This window comes from Erythrolamprus reginae, chromosome 3 (assembly GCF_031021105.1).
Source record: "Erythrolamprus reginae isolate rEryReg1 chromosome 3, rEryReg1.hap1, whole genome shotgun sequence".
Lineage (NCBI taxonomy): Eukaryota > Metazoa > Chordata > Lepidosauria > Squamata > Dipsadidae > Erythrolamprus > Erythrolamprus reginae.
Genome location: NC_091952.1, coordinates 212,339,282 through 212,354,643, shown reverse-complemented (window position 1 = coordinate 212,354,643; position 15,362 = coordinate 212,339,282). Strand labels below are relative to the sequence as shown.

General features: G+C 36.7%; 1 protein-coding gene across 4 annotated transcripts in view; it reads left to right on the top strand.

The window, feature by feature from the left end:
- TOX (thymocyte selection associated high mobility group box) overlaps nt 1-15,362 on the top strand; it is a 200,327-nt gene that overhangs the window by 107,432 nt on the left and 77,533 nt on the right. For all 4 annotated transcript variants that reach the window (XM_070747800.1, XM_070747799.1, XM_070747802.1 and 1 more), the window contains one exon: nt 816-1,058. In XM_070747800.1, the coding sequence (XP_070603901.1) occupies nt 816-1,058 (243 nt within the window). The remainder of the gene's footprint in view (nt 1-815; nt 1,059-15,362) is intronic.

The window sequence follows — 15,362 nt, the reverse complement described above, 5'->3', positions numbered from 1 at the left end:
TATTTTGTAAAAAAAATTAAATAAAGACTTGTTGCATTTTTCTATCATCATATTTCCTTGTCAAGCAATTTTAGGCTAACCTACTGTTTCTCATTTTCAGGAAAGACATGCCACTCAACTCCACTTAAGAGAATACTTAGATTTGGCCAATGGCAAAGATTCTGATTAACTAAGTTGACATTACCAATAATTGTGGATGGACATAAGTATTCACTATTAAGATTGTTCTTATTAACATAAAAAAGCAGAATCAGAAATGCTGTATTTTCATATAACACATATCGAAGGTTAATTTTCACTGGATATAGCAAATTCAATTTATTATTCTTTTATGCACTATAGAATAACACTTAAGAACAAGATTTTCTCCACTTGTATTGTTTCTGCTCTTGAGTGGCAATGAGTGTTAGGAGGCCTTTTTGATCTAATATTAATTTTATAAATTGCATTCCACTTCTCTAGCTCCTATTCAGCCCCGTGAAGGCTCTTAGAAAATTGTAATGAAGCCTTAAATTTAGCCGCTGAGGTGGAGAGAATTCTACTTAATGGAAGCAGTGAAAATATTAAAGCTTTTAACCTCCAAGAAAACGATTTCCTCATTCATTTTAGTACAAATGCCTTAATACCGTGGATAGATACTTTAAAGTGTGTAAATAACTATTTCCTAACATTAAGTTAGTCATAAACTTTATTTTGCTTGTAAACTTTATATTGCTTACAGTGTTTGAAAAAATGTTTTGCCACTTTGAAAAAGTAATGGAATTCTTTGCTTTTCATGATAGTTTAATTAAAACTTTTCTTTCATCTTTCCACAGTCTTTTCCTGGTCCAAGCCTTGAAAGTGAAGATTTTAACATACCTCCCATCACTCCACCTTCATTACCTGACAATTCACTAGTGCATTTGAATGACACAGAATCTGGTTACCATTCACTGTGTCACCCTATCAGCCATAATGGCCTGCTTTCATTCCACCCACAAAATATGGATCTACCTGAAATCACAGTCTCAAATATGCTTGGCCAAGATGGAACCATGCTTTCAAATTCTTTGTCTGTGGTAAGCTTATTAATTGCATATGTATTTGTATGAATATATGTATGCATATATGTATTTATGTATCTAGGAAAGATCTTTGAAACATATGTAATTTGATAGCAAGCTTACTTTAAATTATGCCTGATAAAAAATATTTGGGGATTGAAAGAAATATTACACTTATCACCTCAAGGTTCGATTACTGCAACGCTCTCTACATGGGGCTACCTTTGAAAAGTGTTCGGAAACTTCAGATCGTGCAGAATGCGGCCGCGAGAGCTATTGTGGGACTTCCTAGATTCGCCCACGTTTCTACAGCACTCCATGGCCTGCACTGGCTTCCGATCAGTTTCCTGTCACAATTCAAAGTGTTGGTAATGACCTTTAAAGCCCTACATGGCATTGGACCAGAATACCTCCGGAACCGCCTTCTACCGCACGAATCCCAGCGGCCAATAAGGTCCCACAGTGTTGGCCTTCTCCAGGTCCCGTCGACTAAACAATGTCGTTTGGCGGGCCCCAGGGGAAGAGCCTTCTCTGTGGCGGCCCCGGCCCTCTGGAATCAACTCCCCCCAGAGATTAGAACAGCCCCCACCCTCCATGTCTTTCGCAAGTTACTCAAGACCCACCTATATCACAAGGCATGGGGGAACTAAGACATCTCCCCCAGGCTTTTTATATTTCATGTTTGGTGTGTATGTGCTGTATAGTTTTTAATTATTGGGGGGTTTATATATTTTTATTATTAGATTTGTCCCATTGTTATACTGTTTCTATTACTGTTGTGAGCCGCCCCGAGTCTTCGGAGACGGGCGGCATACAAATCTAATTAATTAATTAATTAATAATAATAATAATAATAATAATACCCTCTTTCCCAAATCATTAAGGATATTTTTAATTTTGAAGTTAGAGGAAATTAGAGAACAGCCTCTGACATGCCACTCAAAGACCAGAATGTATATGCCAATGTTTTCCAGATTGTCTAATATTTGTCATGCTTGGAGGGAGGAAAACATTCTATAAGGCTGAAATCAGAGAACAACTGATTTTATAATAAAACCAATGCATGATTAGGTAAAGAGTTCCGATTGCATTCCTAGTTTCAACTAAAACTAATGAACTTTGTTATTGTTGCTGAATACAGCATGCAGCAAAATCACACTTTTGTCTCACATTAAGTAGTATTTTTATTCTACGGGGAAAGATTTGCAGAAGGTATTCTTCCTTGTTATTTCTTTTTCTGTATGTATGGTTAATTTCAATGGCTACTGATTTGTTAGAAAATTATTGAGGATCAAATATCCATTTGAATCATGAAAACTAGAATATTTCACTGAAAACTAGACCTTAACAAGGATAATGGCCCAACCTTGTTAGCCTTTCACAAGGCATTGAAGATTTTGCTGTTCTTCCAGACATTTTCATAAGGATGGGGGTGGGAGAAGTTCTGCCACTATATATTATTAATAGTTAATAATACTTTATCCTTGGATGTGGAAGGGTTATATTTGGGGGAGGATGCTTGTTTTTAATCTTCTAAGCCACCCATAATAATTTGTGTGAGATGGGTTACTATATAAATTACTTTTTTTCCTGGACTGAATTAATCTCTCTTCCTACATGCAGTCTAAATGCTGCTTCGAGTTTCATCTTTTGGGATGAAATGAATACAGACTTGATATAAAGAAAATATCAGAATCCTATGACATACTTAAGAGGATAAGAATGGTATTTAACACATGTGTACTGGATTCCAGTAATGGTATATTGCAAGACTGTTTCTCTACTAAGGGCTAGAGTTTATTTCCCTAAAGAACTGAAGTTTCATTAACTATTTCTTTCAAGATAGGAACAATAAAATTTTGAGAGCTGGTGGATATTCAGATTGAAAAAAATAATGAAGAACAAGTAAATACACATAGTCCTCAACTTAAAATGGTTCATTTAGTCACCATTCAAAGTTACAATGGCATTGAAAAATGTGACTTATGACCACAAATTTCAGTAGCTTTAGCAATAGCATTTAGATTTATATACCGCTTCACAGTGCTTTCCAGCCCTCTTTACAAAGTTACCACCTTTGCAGCATCATCAATAAATGTAGCTTGTAAATTCCATTATATATCAAAAATCTTTGTCTAGGTCTAGATAATTCATTTTAAAAATTATTACCAAACAATTGGGAGAGATGGAAAGAAGACGAGGATACTAGAGAATAAGTCTTAGAAGAAGGCACTACAAAAGTTTTGGAAAAAATACATGACATATATCGTAGCATTATTTAAGATCTGCTATTAACCAAGAGTGTGGGATATGGAATAGTGGTTTAAAGGAAAAGGAAGGAAGGGGAAAGGTATTAGATTGTGTCCTTAGTTCTGTTGTTAGGTAAGACTATTGCGGTGGAGGTGGAATAACACACAGACACAACAGCTGCGTTTAATGGGTCACTTTATTAATTTATTGCTTAATAGACCTGCAGAGGTGAAAAACCAAAAACAGGGCAGAAATTCTTACCAAAACCTTTCTAAGCAACTCCTGGGCGAAAGCTCCTTGCTTAAGTGAGGGGAGGGGCTCCTTCTCCTCTCCCTGCCCTATGCCACACCCCTTAGCATTTAGGACGGCTCACCTCCAGTCCCTAGGAGGCCCTGGCCAGTGAGCCCCCAGGGCGACCCTCCTCCATCACCCAGGGTGGCTCAGCCCTGAGGCTCTTGTGAGGGCCGCCCATCACCTTCCAAAAGGTGCCCTAAGGATCACATGGTTGCTGTTACCGCCCTTTCTGCCCTTTCCTGCCCACAGTGACCAAGAGGAGCCTAGCCAAATTGAAAGCCAAATTGATCAGCTAGCTGAAAGGGCATCCCCTAAGTGAACCCCCTCACCGAACCCAGTGTGGAGTAGGTGAAAAAACAGCCATGCGAGCCCAAATGCTTGACTTGGCCTCCGAAGGCGATTTCCACTGCGAACAAAGGGAGGGCGGGTGTCCTTTCTTCTTTGGCAGCAAGCAGGGAAAGAGGGGTGGCGACAGAGGGAGGTCTCCTTAAATATCCCCTTCGCCGCCCCGCCCCTAGACAATGACTGGGTTTGGACCCTCCCGCCACAATGCCTCCTGGGCGATCTCCCTCCCTCCCATGAGATCGTCCCAACCCTCCGCCCACAAGATGGTGGCTCCTGTGTATTGCGGCCCAAACGCAACTGGCGCAGGTAAGCCGCCAATGGTCCCTTGTTGACTTTTGCCCATTTTACAACCTTTCCTGCCACAATTGTTAAGTGAATCACTGCAATTACTGTATTAATTTAGTACTACAGTTAAGTAAATATGACTTTGCTTGTCAGAAAATTGCAAAAAGGACCGCAAGAAACTGCAACCGTCGTAAATATAAGTTAGTTGCCAAGCATCTGAATTTTGATCATGTGACCACAGGGATGCTGCAATTGTCGTAAGTGTGAAAAATGATAAGATGTCACTTTTTTAAAGTACTGCTGTAACTTTGAACAACCACTAAATGAACTGTCGTAAATTGAGGACTGTCTGCATGTAATTGTTATTCTTGATCTATCTGAATTCAGAGAAATACTTTTTCATTTTCTTTTTTCCATCTTTTCTTCTTATCCTGGGTATGTGGCACAGAAGCATTAACCAGAGTAACAAAGAAGACAAATATTGAAAATAACCCAAACCGCACCATACAAAGATATCTTTCTCTCTGTGCTGATTATGATGAGACTTGATTGCAATATTTGCAAGGCCATAGAGATGTGATGAAATCTGAAAGGTATAACTTCCTTGTTTTAAGAAAGTCTGTCACCTCAGGGAGAGAAAAAAAGCTAAACATAAGATAGCAGTGTAACCTGGATAGAAGCAAATGTAAATGCAATTTGAGGTGCAGTCAACCAATGTAAATTTTCTAAATGATAAGAAGCAATTATACCACTCTCTTCTCTTTTCATCACATACTACCTGTCCTGTGCCTCAGATTTAAAGGAAGATCTTCAGAAACTGAATTGGGTTAAGAAAATGGTAACAGATGAGTAGAGAAGTTGGTATTAAGTATTATTAAGAGAGATTGAAAAACATTAATATATTTTTATGAGACATGAATATGAATGGGTAGGGATCTAATATATCAAGAAGGCATAAGAAGGTCAAGCCATGTCTTCTTTTGTTTCAGATTACATGACAGATTTCCAGATTACAGAAATAATGAATTTAAATTACAGGAATAAAGATTTTGATTACATTTTATAAAATACTTCAAATCAGTGAGAGCATTTTAACGGAGTCAGTTGTCAGAACGATTAATTTCTTTCAGTGAATGTACTCAAGTGAACTCCGGACAGTAGGTCTTTGCAAAAATTTGAAACAAGTGGTTTGCAATATATGCCAGGGTGAGCGTGGCACCTTTCTTGATGTGGATAATTCTTTTGTAAGTTTTGCATGGCTGCTTCATATATTCCCAGTTGTCTATGAAGACATGCACAAATAATAAGCAGTTCCACTGGAGCCTTTAGCAAAGCAAAGTTGCCATGAAAGGACATGATTGTGGAAACAGCTCAGAAACAATTTTGAAGCAGAGATTTTAAAAAGGCATGACTACTTTGTATTTACTTACTTACTTACTTACTTACTTACTTACTTACTTACTTACTTACTTACTTACTTACTTACTTACTTACCTACCACATTTTCACACTATAATATGCACCTGACCATAAAATGTTTATAGGAGGAAAACAAGGGGGAAATTGTAAATACAGTAGTCCCTCGCTATACCGCGCTTCACCTACTGGGGCTTCACTTCATCGCGGGTTTCTGAGGAAGTCGATCGGCAGATTTAAACAGCCCGCCGAACTTGATCGGCAGGTTTTTCAAAAAAAAATCTAAAATTGTAAATTTAAATACTGTATCTAAAATAAATACTGTGTGGGAAGGGTTTATAAACACTTAAAACAATGAAAACTTACCAAACAATTACAATATAAATACTTAAATAAGTACTATCAGTCGATAAATTCCCCATCGCGGATTTCACCTATCGCGGCCAGGTCTGGAACGTAACACCAGCGATAGGGAGGGACTACTGTATATAGCGCTATCTCACTGTGAATATGGAGCACTGAATAGGGAGCAGCAGTGTAGTTAGGGCATGAGGCGGAGCTTGAAAGGACCACAGATAGTTCTCTCATATGCCAGCTCTGCCTATTGACTCGTGCACTGCGGAAAAGAGACAGACGAGGTGAGCAATGACAAAGGCAGAAGAGGTGGGGTTTAGCACTGTAAAAGGACCATGGCCCATATTTATTGCTTCATAAGACTCATAAACATTCCCACCCACTTTGGGGGAGGATCAACTTATGGAGTGAAAAATACAGTTCTTACTTATGTCTTTAAAAGCCTTCTGAAAAGCTAGCATGGTTGGACCAATCTGATCCCCGGGGAAATTATTCTTTGACAACACATTGCTTTATTGTATATAAAACTGACATTTTATTCTGTCTTCTCAATTTAAGTCTTGAATCTATCATCTGTTACATTCTTTGCTCCAATTGAGAGCTTTGAGAAGCTAATCAGCCTAAGATAATTTAATATAGCACCTGTTAGATTGTACTGAATTATATTGGCTGACTGTAGATTTTTGGAACTTTTTTGGAGAAAAATGTATTTAGTGTCTGTGGATAATACCTATTCTATTTTAACAGTATATTTTCTAAATGATAGAATAAAACATAAACTTGATGACATATTTTAGAAAATAGAAAGAAATGTTGTCTTTTACTTCCTTTAAATACTTAAACACTTTGAATGTGATATCTAAAATAGAAAAAGAGATAACAAAAATGGTGGATTTATTACCCAAATGTTATTTTTAATAATAACAGCAAAGAATGGGAAACAAATGCATTTATTATATAATCTACTATTATAATTTTCATCAATTGAGGCTTTGACATAACAGTTTTTAGAAATATACATAAAAAAGCAAAACAATTTACTAAGCAGAATACCTTTCCAGGTATACTGTAGTCAGTTTTCTCACATGTTGACCTGTAAAGAACAGCTAACGTACAGTATATTCTTGTATCAGCATAGGATTTATAATCTGTAATCTAGAGACTTCCTTAAAATGTTTCTTGCATACCTGACAACTTGGAGTTACATGTATTGTACTGCCACATATCTTTGCTGGATGTAATTATAGTAAAGCTCATTTTGCTGCATTTGATGTTCAAGATTGGTCTAGTCCTGTGATGGCGAGGCTATGGCATGCATATGTGCCCAAAGTGGCACACGAAGCCATGTCGCCCAGCACACATGGCTTTGCCTGTTTGTCTTCTGGATTGCTGGTGCACTTTCATCTGAAATGATCAGCTGTCGTTCACGTGCACAGCAGTGCCGAAAACTGTGTGCACATGTGGGCTGGCCAGCTGATTGCTAGGCATGAATGCGTGATAAAACCCAGAAGTTCAATTTTTCTGGACCACTATCCCTTCACACATGCAGCAGTGTCAAAAACTGGCCTGTGCATGCTGATTGTTGGGTGTGCACGTTTGCTAGAACCCAGAAGTTCGGCTTTTCTGGAGCACGGCCTAATGTGCTTGCATGTGCAAGACATTTCTGTGCAAACTTTTATTTATTTATTTATTTATTTTATTTATATATATTTGTCATACCGGTATAGAATTATAGTTTGAATTAACATAACAAAGTACTGTATAAAGAGATGATAAAATAGGACAGAAGGACAGGGATGGTAGGCACAATGGTCCGCTTACAGACCTCTTAGAAAAGGGGAGACGTAAACAGTAGATAATTTAAGGTTGAAGATCTTGGTGTTGGGGAAGAAACAACAGACTCGGGTAGAGAGTTCCAGTCATTGATCACTCGGTTGCTAAAGTCATATTTTCTGCAGTCAAGTTTGGAGCGATTTACATTTAATTTGTATCTATTACGTGCTCTTGTGTTGTTGTTGAAGGTGAAGTAGTCACCACTAACAGGAAAGATGTTATGGTGTATGATCTTATGAACAATAGTCTAGCCGTACTATTTGAAGTCTAGAGGAGTATGGTAGTTTGTTTCGAGATGAGGAGCTTTGGCACTTGGTGCTGAAAAGGTTTGCCATCACTGATCTAGTCTTTAGGGGAATCCTCTCCAACTGACGTTTTCCAGATAGGAACTACAGTTCTCAGCATACCAAGCACATGGCTGTTGGAAATAGTTTTATTCAACATATAAAACATAGGACACTACCTCCCATCAAATGGCGTAAGCCCTAAAGTGATTAGTAATGATTTCCTATGGGGGGTTTTTCTAGCAAAATTTTAAATTTTTACTCTTTCAAAGTTGGGTCTATAAGCCTGACTTGATGCTTTCTAGTACAAAATTAGTATTGGCAGGAAAAGGCTGTTTAACATCAATACTAAGCAGTATTTTTTTCTTCAGTGGAATAACCAATACTGTCATCAATGAAGCCAAACTTTTTGTCCTTCTTTTGTTGTGAATGGGGATGGTAAAGTAGGTGATTTACCATTTACTCTTTGCCCCCTAAAGCAATCACAGGAATAATTAGATTGGTTAAAGGACAAATGGATATCTTAATTTTTCTGCAGTATTTATGACACCTATTATAGCCCATGAAAACATTTCAACCCAAAACAAGGTTTGGAAATGTTGCTGTTATCCATTAGAGCTGCAAATAGAATGCTGGAGATGCATACAGATTGTGTATTTCTTCCCTGTTCATGAAAAAGATGCTGCTAATTTATGTTTTTCAGCTAATGCTCATTGGTCTTCATTTAGGTTTCTTAATTTCTACATTTCACCATGTATTTAAATTAAATTAAATGGTATATAAAGTATTGATCATGTAAAGTAGCAAAGTTTGTTGTCCTCAATCGGGACATAATCGAATAGAATTGAAAAATAGTATCTGAAAATCAGTGAAGGGCTACCAAAATTTGTACTGCCACACTGTGGGCGTGGCCTATGCATATTCTTTCAACATCTTTCAGTGCAAATTGGGTGCTCCGGGGTGGAGCTCCATTTTTGCTACCCCACTGTTGCCCCCCTATCCAGGCAGTAGCCCACACCTGCTGAAAAGTATCATATAATTTAGTTCTATTTAATTAAGCTAAAATTGGTTTAGAATAGAAAAGAATATTGCGTGTTGTGTGTATTTCACATTTCATATCTACTGTCATTTTGTCAGCAGATAATTTTTAATACAGAAAAGATGAGTAGATATAATTCCGATTAGATTAACAATATTTACTTGAATAAGTTATGTGGAATAACTTATACAGAATCAGATTTCATTTTTTTTTATGTTTCCTTATGCCCCTTTTAATAGACACACATATCAGTTGGGACAGACCAATTAAATTAATAACTAAATCAGGTTGCACATCCATTGTGAAAAAAAGGCGAATTAATTAGAGGCTTTTAAATTTAGATTTACCAGTGATATACATTTATTGACAACCTGCAATCTGTCCATGCGTATGTGATTACGCTAAATACGATACGATCACTCAGCATATCAATTTTAATACATTACATTTGTTTTGAATATTGTGCAAGGTATTCTCTAAGTTTACTTCCAGAACTGGAAGTTTTTCATAGAGATAAGAAGGTGACAGTCATTTTAAAACAAACAAGTGCATTAGCAAAAGCATAAGAATAATAAAAATGTGTGAATGTCACAGTAAAAATGAAAACTTAATTGCTGACTTAAAACAAAAGCCACTGGAATTACCAAAAATATAGGATGTTCCCATTACATAGTATAAAGCTCTGGTCTTAATTAAACATCCCACACTTCATTTGTAACTGTTTCTGACTGTTGAAAAAATACTATAGCTGAAAAATCACCCATCTTCCTTTATATAAATGTGTATCTACAGAAAGCCTAGTAAGAAGCAACTCAAAATAGATGTTGGCTAAACAGTAGAGGAAGATTTGCATGGCATACATTACTTAACAGAGAAAGAGGTACTGTATTTTGGGAGTTAATGCCTTTTCTCATCTTAGATAATAGATAAAGCCTCAATAGGACTTCAAGAGTATTGCAGATCTATACCAAGGAAGGACTGCTTCTCAGTTCCCTTCTAATCCTATGATTAAGCATAGATACAAAAATTATCAACATATTTAACATTCTCCGAAAAGTTACTTTAGAATGAATAAAATAATCAAATAAATGCCTGATGTTAATTATATTCCTGATAACTAAAGAAAAAGAGAAGCACCCCATTTATAAAATTGTTGCAGTAGATATAATTAGGACCCAAAGTTTTGTGTAGCAAGTGACAGAAGGATACACCATAATTATAGTTTGTTGACAAGTGGAAAAGAATTCCTTTTTTATCTTGGAGCTTTAGAAGCCAAGTGTAAATAAATATGCTATTTAACAGATTGTAATTGCCATCAGCAGGGCATCTTCTCCTTGAATCTGATGGTGTTATTAAAAGGGGGATTACAATTAAGCATTTTATAAAGTGACGTGAAAGTCCATTAAATTTCTCTAACAAACAGTAATTTGCATTTGATGCTTCTACAGCACTATTTTATTTGCAGAAATGTTGTTGGCTCTGACCTCCCCCTGTTTGGGTCTCCTGCTGCTCTTTTTGTGCTTTGATAAATGATATTAAGCACTAATTCTCTTTTTTCTAATTCACAGTACACTTGAACATATAGTATGCCAGTGATAGATCTCTTTGACTCTTACATAAAACATGCAAGACAAGACAAAACGAAATGTATTCCCTTGATAGACCCAGAACATTATTTCCTTATGTTGCAAATAACAGATTCCATTCAATTTTGTATTAAATCTGTTTCATTTAAGATCAGTACATTTGCTTCTTTTTAAAAGAAAAATACTTTAAGTTCCTAAGTTTCAATTTAAGAAAAAAATAACATTAGAAAAGGATATAATGTTGAATTGATATTGAGAAAGAGTTCAGGGATTTTAAAAGCTTAATTCTCACATTTTTCTTCAAGACTTTATGGGCTTTTGTTTTTAGACTCACATGCCTATTTTAAATCAATATTTTTCATAAGAAAATAGCCATATTAGGTTGAGATCAAATAGCTTCCCATATCAGTAGCTAGAAAGTTCCTTTTAATGTATACTGTAAATATTAGACATACTTAAATGTTATACAGACATATCATTTAATCAGCACAAACATGCACATTTCTTTACACATGTGACAGAGATGTGTTTAGCATAACAAAATCTATAAGATAAAAACAAGAAAAAGCTGGTATCAATGAGATTAGGAAAACCCTGGTTTTGGTATGAGTTGAAGGAAAGAATAGAAAGTGAACTACATCAGCAAACTGAATGACTTGCTTGAAGGCGCAAAAAGAGGTTGAGTCCTGTAGATGTCTAAACTGCTTATTTCTTTGTCTTTGGGCTTTTGCCATTGTATGTTTATTTTCCTGTTGTTAGATTACAGATTACAGAGTCACCTGACTGAGCCTGATGGTTACTCTATATGTGTGCTGGTTTGTTTTTTTTGAATGCTAGGTTTCTGCCTGAGGACAATAGGAACAATACTTTCAGATCATATCATAAGAGGGAAAGGGTTTTTTTAAAAAAAATTGTGATAGTAAAAGTCATGTTGAAAACATACTACAATATATTTCCATAAAGAAAAAAAATTAAGGGAACTTAGGTTCTTGAGCTGAAAATATTAACTATATTGCTAATTACATTATTACACCTAAACCAATTTGGTGAATTATTCTGATTCTTTAGAACTATGGGGCTAAAGCCAGTCTTTTTTCAATAATATTTCCATGGTCAACATGCGTATCGAAGAACATTCTATGCTCCAAAGTGTTGTAGTTGGCTCTGGCCCCAGCTCCTGCCCCAAGGAATGTGGAGGTGGAGGTGGGGGAAACATCCACATACTACAGGCCTGTTTTGCTCTTGATAGAATCTCCCGACGAAGGCTCCTGTGACGAAGGAAGCGTGAGTAGCAGGGAAGAGGGGGGTTTGGCAGACAGCCAAGGAGGAGATCAATCATCCTTATCATCCCTGGATTCTGAACAAGAACGTATGATGGACCCATGCATGCGTAGAGTGATGCATAGGAGAGAACAATTGAAGGATTATTACAGGAGATAAGTGAGGCCACCTGTGGTTGGGTGGGGCTGCTGTAATTAGTGCTATAGATAAAAAGAGCAGCGTGCTGGTTTAGCCTTGTGGAAATTTATCTGATTCATAGTTTTGTCAAGATCGTGGTTTTGCTGTTTCCCTGTTCAAGATTGTGGTGTGGCCTTTCTGGACTTTGGAATTGGACTCAATTTCCCAGTTACTAGGTGAGAAATTTGATTGCATTTAACCTGTGCCTTGTGTGTACCAGAAAATCCCTTTGACATTTAAAAAGGGAGTTTTTTCTGCTTTTCTGTTGATAAAGACTTTTGGTTTTCCTTCTATCGTGTGGTGTGTGTCTTTTTGGACTAATTACCCTGTAATTACGAGTGGTTGGGACACGCAGGCAGAACACAAAGTACATTAAAAGAATGCTAAATTTGAATGGGAACAATTTAATATCTAATTGTGGGAAGAAGTAGATACATGTTGGGAGTTGGGGCTTCCTTTTAAGAGAGATGAAGAAAGCGATCTGCAATCAGTTTTTTTGTCTTGGAAATTGTTGCCACTTTATTTGATGTGTATCAAATCAAAGCATATACGAATAAACTGATTGTACCAAGATTGTCAAACCAACTAATATTTGTGTAAGTAAATAATACAGTTGGGTAAAATGTTCAATGGATTTTAAAAACTTTAAGATCTTTGTTAAAAACTGAAGGAATAGGCGAGTAATGTTCCAGGTACTGATTCCTGTTGATTAATTAATCGTACATTAAATTATAATAGGTGCGTACAGCTTCTTAAGTTGGATCAGCCACCTAGCCCTCTAAATCACCAGAAAATATATGCCTATTTTCTAGACTAGCACAAGTGGAGTATTTTTTGAGAGGAGGGAGAGAAGTTAAGGGTAAAGATAGGTCTTTGAGAGAATAACTAATACCATTTGCACTTAAAACAGTTCAAAATAGCACAATCCAAATTTGGCCATTATTGACATCACTGGATTTTAGGAAAATACATGTGCTAATGAATTGTGAATTATTTATTTTCTATTTGCAGGCAAAGCAGGATTCTGGAAATTAGCACTTTTCGAGTATACTTGACAGAAGAGATTTTTGTTTTGTGATTCTTATATGAAGGATTCCTAGGGGAAAATATGAGATAGTGTTTGGAAATAATGCACTTGAAAGGAAACTCACATATTTCATAAACAAATATGGGCTTTTTAAACATGAATAGTTTTTTTATTCGTTAGAAAATTGTAATATATCTTGCAGAGTGAACATTTGCAGTTCAAATGGGTGAAATTGATTTCATCATCTGTAGTTAATCTTTTTTAACTTAACATATCTGTTTCAACTTTAACTAAAGCAACATAACAAGTCTTGTTTATCACATTGAATCTTTAAAGTGTTCTTAGTAATTTCTAATGTGACGTTTACATGCATATATCTTTATGTAGTGCAAATAGCCTTACTTGGACACAGAATTTCATATAGAGTTCAGATAACATATGTTTTTAACCCTGACATGATTTACAGTGCTAAGAAAGAATGATAAATTTGTATGGTAATGCCTTTTCATTAATAATGTTGGGAACAATCTGGAAACATTTCTTAATATCTTTCAGAGGGAGTTTTGCTAGGTTTTTCATGAGGAGTGAAAACATTAGAAAAAGAATTGATATTCTGGATCTTGATCTTTACAAATGGCGCAATATGGAGATTTATGGCTAAGGACAGAACCATCTCTTAGTTTAGGTTATTGTATAGTTTTAAGTTTTAAATTTGATTGGTTTTAATATTATAATTACTTTTCTACTGGTTTTATAATTTGTAAGCTGCCTAGAGTTGCCATAAGGAAGAGAGGGGCAGCATAAAATTTTAATAAATAAATAAGTAAATGATTCTTATACAGCTACAGAAAGTTTATTAAATTTGTATAATGCAGGGTATATTTAACATTTATTTTTAATAAATAAAATATTTATCATGATTGTAATGAATAGAAATAATTAATTTATATACACTGGTTCCGAGACATTAGTCTCACCGTGGTCCTTTTAATACATGGTTAGTAATTGTTGTGGTTGGCTCTGGCCCAGCTCCTGCCCCAAGGAATGTGGACGTGGATGCAGGGGAAACATCAACATATCATAGGCTTGTTTTATTGCCGACAGAGGCAGGTAGTGCAGTTTCCTCGGACGAAGAAGGTGAGGGTGACTTGGAAGAGGGGGGCTTGGCACACAGCCCAGGAAGCCAATCTCCATTATCTTTGATTGATTCGGATGAGGAAGTATTAGACACATGCATGCACAGAATTATGCATAGAAGAGACCAATTGCAGAAATATTACAGGAGATAAGAGAGGGCACCTATGTTTGGGTGAGGCTCCAGTAATTATAGCTGCTGATATAAATAGCAGCATGTTGCTTTGGCCATTGTGGAAGATTATCTGATCATTGTTCTTCAGGACTGTGCCTTGCTGTTTGTTGATTTTTCACGACTTTGAAACCAAAGCAGAGCAAAGTGTATGTGTGTTTCACTTCGTGGAAGAAGAAGGGCTGTGATGGTTCTTCACAGCTGCTAGCTAAGTACTTAATGACTGCTTAAGGGAAACTGTACAGACAATCCGGTTGTTTTGGGAAGAGTGCTCTTTGCAATACAAAAAGAGTGCTTTGTTTATTTTGAATTTTGTGATAACGAACATTGTTTTGAATTTTCAAGCGTGTGTGTCTGAAATTTGTACCCTTGAATTTTTGGGAGACTCTTACCATAGAGCCAGGCAGAACAGTAATGGAATGAAAAAGAAATCTGAAGCCAAAGTGGAAAAATTATGACAAAATGTACTTAGAATTCTGCAAATCCCTCCCATACACCACAGGCTCACTTCCCCTCCCCAAACGCATAGTTAATTATGAGTGTAAATTAAGGTGACCAGATGTCCTGCTTTTGAACAATTTATTCCATGGCATTTTTAAAAAGTCCTGATTTTTTTTACAAAATCTGGTCGCCTTACCCTCCATCCACCCAAAGGGGAGCAGAAGTGGGGGGGCACAGAGGTCCCTGTTTCCTTGGGAGGAAAGGCGTCTTCCCCACCCAGAGCGACCCTCCCCCTCTAGCCACCTGCCTGCCGTTCTTCCCTGCCTGGCTCTCCTGGTCACCCGCAGCCTCTGCAGACAGAACCCCGACATGGTCCAGGAGGGGAGAGGCCCAGCGCTGCC